The following is a 16,936-nucleotide window of genomic DNA, read 5'->3' on the forward strand; positions in this document are numbered from 1 at the left end:
GTTATCGCGATCTCTGCCTGGGACATTCCCACTTGTCTGATACCTCTACCAGCACTCCAGTCCATAAAAACCTTGGCAGCGGGCACTCCTGGATGGAACCCAGTTATCCCCTTCACAGGCAAAGTCTGGTGTCAAGGAGATATTAATCATGAATGTATAAGACTGGTTTAACTATTGGGCAATTACAAACTTTGTTGAAATATTTGGCATCCATTGAAGCATCCAGGCCTCCTTTACAACATCCTGGAGATCCTTACAACCTGATAAACTCTGACCTGCCGAATGTTCTGTGGTGACCTCAAAAGCCATTTGGTCACCTCTCCTCTGCACCTACCCCCACCCCTGCATCTAGAGATTTGGAAACAAAGAACTGCTTAATATTCCTGGACTCTCCCCCTCATTAACACTTTACCCAATCCTGAATGACCCTCTGGAAATCCAAGAATTGGTGTTCACATTTTGGGGGCTGCTTGACAAGCTTGCTTGAGTGTTTTCCTTATTTCTCCCACCTCCAGGGAATCAGGATTTACTTTTAAGTTGTAAGTTTCTGTTATTTTTCTACTTTTTTATTTTATAACTGTTTTGCCGTGTTGTGTGTCATTTTATAGCACTGATTTGGTCCGTGAAAAACTAGGGTACTCCTCACAAGAATTCCACTAGTCCTTAAGTGCAGGAGTTAGTTACTTAATCCCAACACTTAATGCTCTGACAAAGATGTATTTATCCCACCGCTGCCACCAATATGTCACGGCGAGGAGGCCGCCGCCTCGTCACATGACGTGGGGTGCAACTGTATGGGTTAATTTAGCCTACTCAAACTTGCGCTCACCTTTCACTCAAGACACAAATTGAGCATAAATCACACCTCAAACAGGTCCAGCACCAGACCCGCTGCCACCACTTATTGCATTTAGTAAATCCTGATTCCCTGGAGGTGGGAGAAATAAGGAACACACTGGACGCTTCAATAGATGCCACATATTTCAACAAAGTTTGTAATTGCCCTGTAGTTAAACAAATCTTATACATTCACGATTAATATCTCCTTGACAACAATTAAGAGAGAAAGTAATCTCCTTGGGTCACCTAAATGAAGACGACACTGCCCAAAAGAAACCCCTTTACCAAGGACCCTTTTTCACTAGGCACCTTAAATCCTAAGAATGCAAAGGTAGCACCTGAGTACCTCCCGAGGCCTCTTGTTTTGAAATTGATTAACCACTATTAGACAGGACCAAACTAATTTTTAAACATTGGGGGAGTTCTTTTCTAGCTACACTTTGTACAGAAGTATAGACTTGGTAAATCTTGCGGTGGGGGTATAAAACATACAATTAGCTGTATTCTGGGTAATTATCATGGCCAAAACAAAAGGAAATATGAAATGAAAAGGGAATATGAAAGGGAATGAAATATTTGTAGCTACAGACATTTCACTTAAATGGTTTTCCCACAAACACAAGATAGGCTCTATCCACAGGATAGGGCCTAACTTGCTGATTAGTGGGGGTCTCAGTGATGAGATCCACAAAGATCAAGAAAACGAGGGGTCCGATGGGGTCCCACGTACCTCCGTCGGACCTCTCGTCACTCCATCAGAGTAATGAAGCAGACGGCCGCGCATGACCGTTCTGCTCCATTAATGTCTATAGAACTGACGGAAATTGCCAAGCGCCGCTGAGACCCCCACCGATCAGCAAGTTAGGCCCTAACCTGTGGATATGGCCTAACTTATGTTTGTGGGAAAACCCATTATTAATGAGTTTTCCCATGAAAGAAGTTCTCAAATTTTAGTCCCCTAGTGATGTTCACACAATAAAGATCATTTTAACCCGTTTACTTTACAAATTTAGGGCACATTCAGACAGCCGTCAGTGGGTTGTATATGTATGTCCCCATAGACGGCAATGGCGGCACAGCGACGGTAAGGTGGCACACATGTGTGACACCATTCCACGCCACACACCAGGAAAAGATAGAGCATGCTCTGTCTGTTCCCGAGTGTGCAGCCGTGCGGCGCTGTTTCCTATGGAGGGTGGAGGGGCGGTATGTATATATTATCTGTGCTATGTTTTTAAAAATTATGATTCCTCTACATAGGGGGCTCAATCATAGGAGGTCATATAGTAGTAAATTTATCCTGATCAGCCAAAAAGTGGTGGACACTGTTACTTGTGGCTCTACAGTATTTATAGTAACGGCAATGTGGGTGAAATATCAGCAAATTTTATCCATGTACTGCCGAAAACATGCTGAGAATACATATTAAAATTAAAGGTTAAAAGTCAATAATAAATCACACATTAGAAAAAGGAGGTAGATTTTACAGCAGGATTTTCCCCTATTTTTTAGAATATAACTTTCCTTGTGGGCATGACCAAAAGGATATGCTGACGTTCTCCATCATTTCAGTAAAGAGGATCTCCGCTTCTAGTCTGTATGTGGCTGCAATAGGGTATAAGCAGGTTGTATTATAGAGGGTTTAATGGAGTCCCTACAAAATTTTAGTTATGTAAAGCTTACCACCAACCTTAGCCTCCATGCATATGACTGGGAATGCAGGACGTGCACTGGTCATATGTTCTATAACTAGCACACATCATAATTGACTTTTATGGATTCCACACCCCTGTGAGTCAGAAGACCATGCCACATTCAGTAAGTTATGCAGGCACATGTAGTAAGTTATTATTGGTGTGTGAGCAGTACAAACCGGACGATGACACCCAGGCCACAAATTATGGTCCACGGGGACCATTGCTTGTGGCCCACTAACATCCACTTGTTGTGTGTGTGTAAGTATCCTTAATCTGGCTCTTAATCTTCTGAAAGAATCTGAAATGTAATGTCAGACAATGCAGTCGTGATTCTATCCAAAACCTAGTAAACTTTAGATATACAATACTGTCTTTACCATATAAATGATTAAGTAAAATAATTAGCAGTGTGAAATCTAATGATATTGCCCATATATTGTGTTATACTGCTGACTATATTAATGCATTTTCTTTGTAGACTGTTATTGAGGAAATTGGTTTCCATGAGCAGGCTCATAAGATAAATTAGTGAAACCTAACCCATTAAGTGGATACTAACGGCCCATTAACAAGTGGCAGTAAAAAGCAATAGTAAAACATTTTTAAACATTAAAGATGCAATAAAGAAAATTGAATCTAGATTTAGTTTCTTACTGCCTCTGCTGGTGGGATGTGGGTTTCGCAAGTATGAAAGAGCTGTCTGATTTATAACTCTGCTTTGTGAGTGCTACTCTCATTACTCAAGCATTTTGTACCGTCTCCTGTTTCTGGAGCGCTGCCATGTTTTTATGATGCGAGCATCTAGCTCGAATATGAATATGATTCCTGATCAGTCACCTTGCTCTGCATAGTTGAATACCCAGAATCCTCTTCATATCTGATTGTTATCTGAGAAGTGACATTATCAGACGGAGCTGAACATTACATCAGACTCTACCGCTGACACAATGTTCCACTGATTTTGTCTTATATGCTCAAGATATTAAGGAACATTTTCACGAGATTTCATTATTTATTTTTTCTGTGAATACCGAGGCAAAAAACATTACTACACCAGAAACGGCAGGTTATGTTTTGGTGCAATGAATGATGGGGCACATTTACTAAGAACAGTGCAGTATAGTGCAGAGTTTGCCAAATTCAGGATTTCTGGTGCCTGTTCTTCATGAATCTGGCGCCTTCTGTTCTGCCCCGACAGGGTGCAACACCTTTCTTTGCATGTTAAATCAGTTTGCACTAGAAAGAACAACCAGTGTCTGACAGAAAACTGGCACACAGAGCTTAGTAAATGTGCTCCAATATTTCTATATCCTTTGCAAATTTTTAGATTACATTTTTAGTAAATATGCCCAAGTGTATAAGCCTATGCATCAGCATAGGCTGACAATGATACAAAAATGCTATACATCAGTATTGCAGGGTATTATAATAAACAAGCAATCAAACGATTACTTGTTTATGTCCCATAGGTGGACATGTAAATAAATAAACTAATAAATAAAAGCCCCCCACAGCCCCATTACATATTACAATTAAATATAAAATTAAAAAAGTGAAAATCACCATGCAAAACGAACATACCATATATACTCGAGTATAAGCCTAGTTTTTCAGCACAAAAAAAATGGTTAAAAACCCAAACTCGGCTTATACTCGAGTAAAAAAATATAGGTTTTACCAGTTTTTTGTGGTAAAATTAGGGGCCCCGGCTTATACTTGGGTCGGCTTATACTCGAGTATGTATGGTATATGGTATCGGTGTGTCCGTAAGGACCTGTACAGTAAAATAAAATCATATTAAATTATACGATGAATTTGCAAAAATTATAGATTTTTTCCCCACATTAGGTTTTATTCTTCAAAATTAATAAAACGTAAGCAAAAAAATTGAAATTGGATATCAAGATAATCATACTGACCCCTAGAATAAATCGAACATGTTATGGTATACGGTGAACACCAAAAAAAGTCGAAAATCCAAAAAAAGTTTTGTACCATGTAATCCAGTTGAAGAAATTCCTGTTGCTTTTGATAGATCAAATAGAAGATGTAACAAGCAAGTTTTCAAACAGCTCAGGTACCTTCAGATACCATACCTAAGCTGTCCCGAAAGCTTGCAACATTTTATATTTCAGTAAGCAATTAAAAGGGATCACAATCTCAAGAAGGTTACTTTATTTGACATATCAAAAACAACAGGACCTTCTGGTTTATAACATGTATTTGTACAAACATTCTTCTGTTCTTGTTTTGTTCTATTTTGACTTTGTGTTTTTACAGTAGTAAGGGAAAGTTGACCAGTTGTCACCTATTGTCTTGGGTAGGATCACCAAGTAGGTAGGGACAGCTGGGTGAATCTAGCTTAAAGGTTCATTGTCCCTGTCTGTCCTATCTTTTACCATATTTCATGTGTTCCCAAAAAGCAGCATTACAATTATTTTTTTATCCTTCCTAAAAGCAACCTCCTGCTGGCTACTATACCTAGCAGAGGTCGCGTTGACGCCAGCATGCGTATCTACGATGCTTGTACAGACAGTTTTACTCCTCAAAAATACTCTCTGTTGGATAAATCTGTTTCCTACTCTCTCGCCGTCATGGCCGCAATCTGCAGCCTCGGTTGGGAGGAACCCAGCCTCTCCCCCTAGGACTGTATGGATATGCACAAAGAGCCATCGGCAGGATTCAACTGTTACATTGACAGCCCAGTCCTGTCCTGTGACATCGAACTTATCTAATCAGTGTCCTGTAATAGAGGCCCTGAACACAGTGCTCATCAGAGGGATTCCAGGACATCACTAAAATGACATCACTTGGATTTCCCAAGCTGAGGGGTGAGATGTAAGCAGGGAAGATACAATGTGCACCTTCTCTACATGTCTGTATACAAATCACTGATAATAATGATGTAGTTAGGATGTTACCATAAGATCATTGTTATATGTGATCTGTATAAATAAACTGTACATAATAACGCATAAAAATTAAAATTGCTAATTAATTTTTTTAAAAAAATAAGGCGTTTTCCTTCCCACACACACGAAAAAAAACCTTTCCAACAGGGCAACTATGTGGGATCTGCTCGTCAGCCACAGTCCCATCAGCAAGGAGCACGATGTCACTCATAGTCTGGTCTTGGGAGGTCAGAGGTGTCACTCATAGTCTGTCATTAGCCATCCTCTGGCTAGGTCAGTGGTGTCAGTCATAGTCTGATAAGGTTGAAGATATCACCCATAGTCTAGTCTGGGGGTGTTGTGGTGTCAGCCATCATCTTGTTTGCAGAGGTCAGTGGTGTCAGGCATAGTCTGGCCTGGGGGCTCGCAGTCTGATCTGGGGAGGTTGGTGGCTTCAGCCGAAGTCTGATCTTGGTAGGTCAGTAACATCAGTCATAGTCTATTCTGGGGAGCGTCTTAGGTGTCAGCCATAATCTGTGGGATGAAGTTTCTGAGGAGATGAAAAAAAGGCTATGCACCCCTTTAATACAAGCAATGCAAGATTACTATAATTGCATCAATTTGATTTTCAAGCACAGCAATCAACTGTCAGTAATAATTATTTTGTAGAAATAGCCATGTAATAACATTATGAGTTACGGCTATGAGTTATACACTGTAGTTGCATTACAGAAAATTTTATACTCCTCCTTGGCTAAATTACTTGGATAAAACGAATAGTATTACTACTGTTCTGGAAAATATTGGTGTGACCTCTAATGCCTAGTGAACATCTTTGGTACTAGTTCTACTCCATGTTCCATTGATTTATTTAATCCCTCACCCCTATTGTTTCTCCACTATAATGGCCACTGAATTGTTCAGTCACAACACTCTCTCTTTGTTGTCTCAGGCTCATGTCTGTGACTAAACGGCAGATTCACCAACAAAGTAATAATAATAATAATAATAATTCTTTATTTATATAGCGCACACAGATTACGCAGCGCTGCACAAGCATATCAAATTGGTCCCTGTCCCCATGGGGCTCACAATCTAAACAACCTAACAGTATGTTTTGAAGTGTGGGAGGAAACCGGAGTACCCGGAGGAAACCCACGCAAACACGGAGAGAACATACAAACTCTTTGCAGATGTTGACCTGGGTGGGCAGCGACTATTAGAGGACAGACCCAAAGGTGAATGAAACAAGAGAGGCACCTGCAGCAGAACAGAGAATATGCAACCATATGTTCACTATTCATTCCCATATGAGACTCTTAGTGGTTTATTAACATGATTTTAACTGGACCATATTCCTGTATTCTTTGACAAGCTCAACTGTCCAATATCTGCTATGCCATGAGCTTTATCTGCTGTAGCCCCCGATTTCCAAAATGTAAAAGCTTTTAGAATCATTTTCTTTGGTGGGCGCAAGGTGCAGCCCTATTCTGAGCCTCATACCCTCTATACCTTGAACGGGTATTCCAGTAATATGAATGTCTCATACAAAAAATCATAATGCTATAAATAAATGAATGCAAAAAAACTCACTGGCCCAAATTTATTGAAGTGTTTGCATCGGTTGTCTGTCTGACTTTGCACTAGAAAGAAAGTGCAAACTGCTTGCACATGTATTTATAAAGTGTCTGCACCAGTTTTGTGGAGCGGCTGCACTGTGTCTGACAAGACAGAAAAACTGTGCACTTAAAGGGCCATGTTACTGCTTTGTCTGACCATGCTCCACAATTCTATTTGATATGCGCCACAATTGTTTCTGCGCCACAATTCTGCAGCATGAACAAAGTGCACCAAAAAATGGCGCTTCCAGAGTGCAGGGGGCAAAAAGGAAGTTAAATAGTATTCTTTTATAATTCCCAACATTATATAGGTTTTATTAAGTGGACAGAGTTATCTCCAAGAAACAGGATACTACAACTCCCATGAGCCTTCATTTACCAGTAACAGCTCCTCCCCCTTATTCTATGCTCCCACTGATCTCAGAGGTGATTATCTAACAGATTGTCCTACTACTCTGTTACCACAGCAATGACAACTAATAAACTACATTCAACTTCTGTACTACTGGATGTATCACATACTCTACTGGCATACCATGCACCAGTGCATTATACATCCCCCACTATATCTATATGACCTGACATGTGCTGATTGCCTCCATGTACATCATCATTCAGTCCCCTCCATGTAAAAAGCATCTCTCTCCCTCCAATATACAATCCAATAAAGAAAAAATATATTCTCCTCTTTTAAAAGGTTCTGTCTGTCATTTGTCATGGGCGCTTTTTCCACACACAGTGCCACACCTGACTACAGTTTGTACTGTAGAAAACTTAATGTAGCTGAGGTACAATATCATGTACGACCTGTTTATGGAAGAAAAAAATCACCCGCCAAACATAAAGTGCAACATATAAGGGACTCCTCGATTCCTTCCAATATAGTTCCATCCGTCCCTCCTGTTCCCCCAGCCTCCTAACATGCGCTCACATGTAAATACATTTCTCCTACCTTCCCCAGCCTCCTTACATGCAGTCCCATGTAAATCAATCCTTTGTGTCCCTCCAGCCCTTAACATGCAGAACTCTTGTTCCTCCACCCCCAATAAATGACATAACTATTGTCTATTCCCCTGCATCTCCAGTCCTGCTCTGCCTTAACACATTTACACTTCTCTCCTCCATGAATTGTGCTGTTTGCTAGGGTCGGCTCCTGTCTGTGAACCACGAGAGCCGGCTCACTTAACCCCGCCCCTGATCGGCTAACCCTTTAACTTGATACAACTTGATGTGGGATGATTGACTCGCCTGCGGCTCCCTATTATATATCTATAAGGGAACCATTCAGGAGCCAGAAGAGCCGGCTCTTCTTAGTGTGCGGGGCCTAATGAGCCAGCTCACTAAAGAGAGCCATAATTCCCATCACTGCTGTAGTGATAATCATATGACCTAACCAAGCAGATTCAGGACATGTGATGTGGCCATGAGTCCAGCGACCATCCTCAGTCCTGTGTCTCCTCCACAAGGACAAAGTCACATGACTTATTAAAGTCATTTTAATTCTTCTATATAGGGGATATCCACAGCATTTTTCTGCTGACGGGGGCTAAATTACTCTTTAGCTTATATTTTAATTTAGCTTATATTTTAATCACCCATTTAAACATGAATTATGCTTATCTTCGGACTACCTTTTAAGTTTTCTTAAAACCTATAACTGAACCTTGTAACCTGAGCACCACTACATCAGTGTTCTTATGTGGGGGCTGGAGATCGCAGTAGAAGTCCTAAATATGTTACTTGACCTGAGGCTTGGTTTAGTTCTTACAAGGCTCTGTACAGATCTCAGCCCTTATAAGGCTCAGGAAAAAGCCTGGAAAAAGCCTTAATATTGTGTAAGTAATATTATTCATGTAAAATCCTTTTGCTGAAGTACTTAACACAGTTAATATTTTCCATTGGTTGTGTCAGTAAGGTGCAGGTGCTGTACGGGGGAACCGACCTGTTTGACTATGAAGTGAGAACAACATTCAATAATGACATGTTACTGGCCTTCATCAGCAGCAGCTGCATTGCCATCCTGGTGTACATCCTCACCTCCTTCTCCGGTAAGATATACACTCCCGTGTAGATTTATGATGCTTTTTCTCTTTTTCTTTTTATGTTTCCTTCCCCAGTTCACCTCCTCTATTTCTTTTATTTCTTTCTTGCTTTTGTCTTTCTATATTTTTCTTTTGCTTTTCATATTCCCTTTGGTTACCCTGTTTCTCCTCCTTCAAGTTAGTAATTTTGCCTCTTGTATTTACTCATTTCTACATCTTTCTTTCTCTTTCTTTCTCATTTTCTCCTACCCTGCTTTTCCTTCTTCCATCTTTTTCTCAACTTGCCCTTTCTCTCCATTTCTGATCATCTTTTTCCTTCCATATCGTCTTCTTCTGTAAAACATGGGCAGGGAGGTGTACACAGTGTAAGTGGCCCACACACAAAGGTATACAATCTGTACTTATTCAGAAAAGACGTGGGCTAAAATGAACACCATGTTTAATTCCAACATTATAGAAACACACAAACATGTGACATCTAAAAACAATTAAAAGTACACAATCATAATCAGATTTCATGGGGCTGCTCACTCCACTCAATCCACTACTCCTAGCCTGAGGGAATTTAGCAAGTGAGGCTGCAAATATCTATAGGCTAGGAATCAAAAAATCTAATACCCCCCTAATCTAATCTATAAGCCCCTGGTAATAAAGGATATGACATTGTGTGATGAATAACCATATACAGACCTGATCGCACAGCGAAACCAAACAAGTCTGCTAAGCCAACACCAAGAGCCACAAAGTAGGCAATCATGGGCCGACTGGTACAACCTACGTAACCGAAAAATACCCTGGCCAGGGTGAGAGGCTCCTAACGCATATCGTCGCCTAATGCGACTTCATCAGAATATTTACCTCTTTGTCCCTTAAATTTTCCATTACGCCTCTTCTCTATTTCTCCTTCTACCCCACACTCGACAAGTGTGTTTCACACACGACAAGTGTGGATTCAGAAAGGATTCAAATGGTTGTGTTCAATGGATTAGAGACATAGACATATAGACCAAAATGTGTACATAAAGCCTTACACATTTTTATAGGGATGTAAACCTCTTTGTGAACATCTCATCAAATCCATTGATCTAAACATTATAATATTCACCAATTAATAGTTGAATTCTTTCTGTATTTTCCTTCTGGTTTAGTGTTTCTTACCTTCTTTGGGATTGCTAGCATTGGCTTGAGCTGCCTTGTGGCCCTATTCTTGTATCATGTGGCCTTTGGAATACAGTATCTTGGAATCCTCAATGGGGTGGCAGCTTTTGTCATTGTTGGGATTGGTGAGTATGTTTAATACAACTTTTGCTATAAACCTGAATATTATAGATTGTTTACAAGTCTGTGAAAAGTAGTTGGATCCAAAGAGTCATTCAGTAACATATGCAAGATACTGGTGGATGAGGAAGCCCCTGGTGATCTGAGGATATATTGGGGTACATGTATCAGACTTTTGACTTTCTTTAATTTTTGAGACTTTTCCTGGTTCCTGTGCTCATTTGCGACTTCTTTTGCACCTAAAACTGTCTCCTTTCAAAGTTCGCCATTGTCTAGTTCCTTGCAGTGTTCCCTCAGTTATCACCTTAATCCAGATGTGAAAGTAGCGACTTTTTAAAAAAAAAACTGTGCAGATCTACGGCTAAGCTGACCAGGTGGGGAAAATAGCTGGGGAACTGTTTGCGACTTTTGTTTTAAGTCGCAAATTCACTACAGACTAAACGCCACATGTATCAATAAGGAAAAACCATTAAGATACATCTGAGCAGCAGAAAAGCCAAGAAAAGTCTACAAAAAACAAACAGAAAAAAACAGACTTCTGATTCATGTTCCCCGTTATCTGAGTGGTGGGTTAGATGGAGGCTCATTCACACTTGAAGTCACACAAATAAATGAAAAATTATGAATGCATCTTTACTCAGTGCAGCTATGCTTAAAGTTCATAGTAGTGGCAGTTTGTGAGAGGCACACAGGTAGATCAGCACAATGGCGAGGCCCTTTGGTTGGCTGGGGTAAATATTCTCTATGCTGGTGGTGGGATATATGGCACCAAAAGCTGCTCTGTTAACTTTAAGGTACTTATTATGTAGACTGTCTATGATACTAGTATTTACTACATATTACTTGCCACAATTCTTTTTTATTTCCCTCCTACACACACTACTGTTTGGAATTGAAATAAATGTGTATATAAATGGGTACGGGAATATATATTTGGTTTTCAGGGCTCATAAAGTAGTGACAGTGTGCGAGGCAAATAGTCAGCTCTCCTCCATGGTGTCAGCAGCCTTCTAAACAGACAAAGCCAAGAAAGTGATGTATCTGGTAGAAGATAACGCCAGCGAGATCAGAGGGTAATTGCTCTGTGACATTATGAGCATCTATGATCTGTAATGTTCCCCAGACTGAATGCTCAGCTTAGAACAAGACATTTCCTACAGATTACATTGACACAGGCAAAGCTGACACCTCCTTAGAAAAGAGACTGATAGAGGCAGTGGTGTAAGCTGAAGCTGGTGGGCCCCAGTGCAAAGTCTCTGCTAGGCCCCTGACTATAATGTATGGTTTGTATTACTAGTCTTCTCATATAGGAAAGTGACACATTAACCCCTTCCCAACATTGGATGTAATAGAATGTCACGGTTTGCAGTGACTTGCTGACACATGACGGTCGCGCATCACCTAGGCGTGTAAGGGGCTTGTGAAGTGGATCAGAGCTCCCTGCACCCCTTACCGGTTGGATCCTCCGATGCCAGCCCCAGGCTGGGCTATGTCCTAGGGCAGTGGTGGCGAACCTATGGCACGGGTGCCAGAGGTAGCACTCAGAGCCCTTTCTGTGGGCACTCAGGCCATCACCACAGGACAGAGATCACCAAACAAGACCAAATCCACCAAATCTTCCTGCAGTCCCAGGCAACTTATGAGATGCTGCTCTCAGCACTATTTTAAAGCGACACTTCATTGGCTGTTTGGAACTGCAGGAAAACTGAGGTGGTGTTGTCAGAACTGCATTATCTTTGGATGTCCTCCTGCTGGACCCACCATTCTTCCTCTTTCTTTCAACTGTATTGGTGACCTTAAGAGGCTGATACAATTAAAACATGTGGAAGAACACGTAGCAATAAGTTACTGCTTAAAATGCCGCGTTGGCACTTCACAGTTAATAAGTGGATTTTTGTCGTAGTCTGGGCACTCGGTCTCTAAAAGGTTCGCCATCACTGTCCTAGGGCGCTGGCCCTGCCTCCTGTCTCAGTGTGTTACATAACACAGTGGGGGGGGGGATTTACTAACACACTTGCGCTACAATTCTGGTGGTTTTGCACCAAAAACAGTGTCTAAAATGCCTTGCACCACAATTATCAAGGCTTTTAGACCTTTTATTGGCACTTTCCAACTTGTCTGACTAAGTCAGCGTGGCCTTCGGGAAATGGGCGTGACTTTGCGTGAAATGGGCGTGGGTTCGCGTGAAATTGCGCATGCGCCCAAAATTCTGGCGCACAGTTTAGACCAACTAAAAGTAGGTCTAAAGTAGGAACCGACAATCTTATGCTACACCAAAATACATCATTAGAGTGCTAAATCTGACGCAGCAAAAGACTTGTGTTTTCCATCTAAAAACTGGCCGAACCTGAGACACATTGTTAAATCCCTCCAAGTGTATTGCAATGTGTCAAGTGAATTAGAGCTTAAACAAGCGAACAGGGGATTGCTGGTTGAAGCTAACCTGTAAGAAAATAAAAAAAAGTTTAAAACATTTAATAAATTTTTTTAATAAAAATAATTGATTAAAGTAAATGTCCCCTAAAGTCCCCTAAACAGCAATACTCCCCATACATATTTAATGATGTACAAAAACTACAAAATCACAAAAAAAACACATATTTGGTATCGCCCCTATGAAATTACATTTTTCATAAAATACTTCACAAAAATGTTTTAAAAAGTGATCAAAAAAAGTTATGTGCACCAAATTGGTATCATCACAAAGATGGCAATATGAAAACAAAAGAGATTTTCTCTATATTAGTTTTTGATCAGTAAAATTGTAAAAATATAAGAAAAGCTATATAAATGACTTATCACTGTTATCGTAGTGATCTATAGAATAAAGTTAGAAAATTTGAATGGCCCCCAAAAGAATGCAAAAAATACGAAAAACCACAATTGACAATTTTCTTTTCCTCCATACGTTCAAGAGTTAATAAAATCTCATCAATAAGCTAAAGACCAACTAAAATTAAGTATTTGTAAAGTTCATCTAATGTCGCAGAAAATAAGCCCTTATATATCCAAATTGGCAAAAAAAAAAAAAAGAGTGTATAGCCTTTACAAAGTGACAATGCATAACCTGCTCTGAATTTGTTTTGCCCATACGTGTGTGCCCATACAGCAGTTCACCACATATAAGGTATACATTTTATACACGAGTGTATAAAAAATAAACTTACATACTGACCTTACAGCGCCCTTGATGCTCAGAACAGCTCCCCAATGTCATCACGGCTGCTTTTCTTTTTGCTGTATTTGCCCCATCTGGAGGCACAGCGAGTATTGGAGACCGCTGGAAGGTGAGTATGTAAGTTTATTTTTTTATGTGCTGGGCAAACTGGGGGCTGGCTGACTATATACTCCTGGGGGTTGGATGTCTGTATACTACAGGGGACTGGCTATATACCACAGGGGGCTGGCTGGCTATATACTATAGGGGCCGGCAGGCTATATATAACAGGGGGCCCAGATGGCTATACTACAGGAGGCTTGCTGGCTATAAACTACAAGGGGCTGGCAGGTTATATACTACAGGGGGCTGGCAGGATAATTACTACTGGGGGCCTGCTGGCTATATGCTGGGAGGCTGTGACCATTGAATCACCCCCCCAGGCAGCTTTTACTAGATTATATAGGTTTTCCCAGTTTTTGGTGGCATAATTAGGAGCCTTGGCTTATACTTGAGTCGGCTTATACTTGAATATATATATATATATATACAGACGAAGAAAATGGCAGCACTCCAAAATAGTGAAAAAAACTTGGTGTTTATTCCACCTCCCGCAACGTTTCGGCTGTTGTTCAGCCTTTGTCAAGCGAGGTGTGTCTAGTTACATACAGATATTTATAGTCGCAGTGCAGTGACATCATGTGCAGTTGTAAACATTACATGTGTATATACAATCGTGTTTTCTTTTAATACAATAATAAAAAGGCCAATTGGTCAATAAGTACAACAGTGAAATCGCAATCCTTAGACGGTATAATATCAAAACATCTAAATTGTGACATGAATAAGTGAATATAGCTCACCCATGTGGAGCCTCCTTTGCAGAAAAAATCAAAACAACGCGTCAATCGCGTCTCAGCAGCGCTACTGCGCATGCCCGTGACCCGTAGCGGGGAGCAGATCCGTTGTGCGCATGTCACGCATGCGCAGTACTATTAGACCAACTACGGACGCCATCTTGAAAGAGGGTATCTCCGCATAGTGTAAGATTAAAAGGTAATGTATTACTATTGGTCAGTGGCGCAGCCTCGGTCTTATCATAGAGTCCGTAAGCGCCATATTAGAAAAGGGAAACGGTCTGCATTCAATGGTATGGAAAAAAGGTCCAATATATAATAACGGTACCCTATGTTGATAAACAGAAGGGGTATCATATTGAGTACCACACCGGCCCCAAAAATATGGGCAATTAGGGAAAGGTCCCACAAACTATAAGTATATTGTCACAGACAATGTGGGTAACAACGAGTGCAATAGACTGCACATCGTGTAAATGGAGAACCGCAGCCTATAGCGACAGAAATGAACCCATCTCGATCGCTAATCTTCTGCAGTCAACCCCCACTAGTGACTAAAGAGATGTAGCCCTGGTGGTCGGTGTGAACTGTTTGCACAAAATAGAATATAAAGATATAGGACCTTAAAAATGAATCCAGTTGGAAGTTCAGATGGTCAAATGATCTGCTACCCCAGTACATTGGTCACAAAAACAAGGTATTTAGAAAAGAATATGCAATATTTTATTATACAGATAAAAATTAAGAAAACAAATTAGGAAGCATATAAAAAGGCTCTAAAGGAGGAGTCCACAAAAGGTGTCCAATATAGTGTAGTAGTGGGCACGTGAAATAGTGCGGAGCGTGATCTAGGGAAAAAGGAAAATCAGAGTTAGTATCATATGGTAAAGACACCATAACCAACAAGAAGGACGGCAAGGCATATGGATCTGAGCGGTACAGTATGGCAAACCAGTCATCTAAACAATTCCACTAGTTTTAAAGTCAACATTAAGCCCATTGGGCTTTAATGTATTCAATTTGAAAATCCACTCCAATTCTCTTTTTTTGAGCAGCTTCATTCTGTCCCCACCTCTCCTCAGGGGTGGAATCCTATCAATTATACGGAATCTGAGTTGTCCCTCTCTGTGCTTGCACTCGTGAAAGTGCTTGGGGACTGGGAGATCTTTCCTGCCCACTCTGATCGTGTACCGATGTTGGTTAATCCTGGTTTTGAAGTCCAGGGTGGTTTCGCCAATATACCAAAGATTGCAAGGGCATTGTAGAAGGTACACAACATGGTCCGAGTCACATGTTAAGTAGTGTTTAATTTCATATGTCATATTAGTCACCGGGTGAGTGAATTTATTCCCTTTAATCATCAGGCTACAGTTCACACACTGTCTGCAGGGGAAACTACCCTTTTTCTGAGGGGCAAGGAACGTCTGTGTTTCTTTTTTCTTGGAGCCTATATCGGCCCTCACCAATGTATCTTTGAGGCTGGGTGTACGCCTGTAGGAAAAGAGTGGTGGAATACCAAGTTCAGGGATCCTAGGGAAGGCATCTGAAAGTATGTGCCAATTTCTCAAAATAATTTGCCCTATTTCCCTGCTGATTTGGGTATAAGTTGAGACAAATGGTATACGGTCAGTTTTAATCTGTTGCGTTTTAGGTTGTAGAAGTTCTTCCCTCTGCATGTCAAGAACCCTGTTACTATGTTCAGTTATCAATGGTTTAGGGTAACCCCGGTCCCTAAATTTCGTTGTTAAACCATCGAAGTTTCTTTGAAGATCGGAGTCAAGGGAGACTATACGTCGGACCCTAAGAAACTGGCTGTAGGGAAGAGATCTAATCATTTTTTTGGGGTGGTTGCTACTAAAATGTAACAGGTTGTTCTTGTCCGTCGGCTTAACGTAAAGGTCTGTGTATAGTCTCTTGTCCTTCAACACTACCTGCACATCCAGAAACTGAACCTTTTCCCTTGACCATACTAAAGTGAATTGTACATTCATGTCTATTTCATTAAGGAAGTTTTGGAAAAGCAATAGTTCGTCAGTTGTCCCCTTCCATATCAGGAAGATATCGTCTATGTATCGCCACCACTTCAGCGCATTACCGAAGTGGTGGGACACATAGACCGAATCCTCCTCAAGAACATTCATAAAAATGTTGGCATACGTGGGGGCTACATTCGCCCCCATTGCCGTACCCCTCAGTTGTACAAAAAACGTGTCCTGGAAAAGAAAATAGTTGCACGTTAGTACCAGTTCAAGCAGTTCCATGATCAACTTAATGACTTCTATACCATACTCCGATTTGACAAGTTTGCTCTTAACTGCTGCTAAGCCCCTTTCGTGACTAATAGACGTGTACAGGCTTACCACGTCGAAAGAGGCCAAGATGATATTCTCATTTATAGTGACATCTACCTTCTCCAATTTTTGTAGAAAGTCTGATGTGTCTCTTATGTATGATGCAGTATTGGTGGCATATGGCCTCAGAATTTTATCAAGGAAAATAGCAATAGTATTGAAAATGGAGCCCATACCTGCTACTATGGGTCTCCCTGGCGGATT

The 16,936-nt window shown here is 40.8% G+C and overlaps 1 protein-coding gene across 2 annotated transcripts in view; it reads left to right on the forward strand.

The window, feature by feature from the left end:
- Window positions 1-16,936, forward strand: part of DISP3 (dispatched RND transporter family member 3) — a 129,709-nt gene that overhangs the window by 51,920 nt on the left and 60,853 nt on the right. For both annotated transcript variants that reach the window (XR_011856488.1, XM_072156420.1), the window contains exons 4-5: window positions 8,959-9,095; window positions 10,238-10,372. Coding sequence is in view for 1 of the 2 variants with exons in the window: in XM_072156420.1 (XP_072012521.1) it covers window positions 8,959-9,095; window positions 10,238-10,372 (272 nt within the window). In the remaining variant the exon portion in view is untranslated. The remainder of the gene's footprint in view (window positions 1-8,958; window positions 9,096-10,237; window positions 10,373-16,936) is intronic.

The sequence above is a fragment of the Engystomops pustulosus genome, chromosome 6 (genome assembly GCF_040894005.1).
Source record: "Engystomops pustulosus chromosome 6, aEngPut4.maternal, whole genome shotgun sequence".
Taxonomy (NCBI): Eukaryota; Metazoa; Chordata; class Amphibia; order Anura; family Leptodactylidae; genus Engystomops; species Engystomops pustulosus.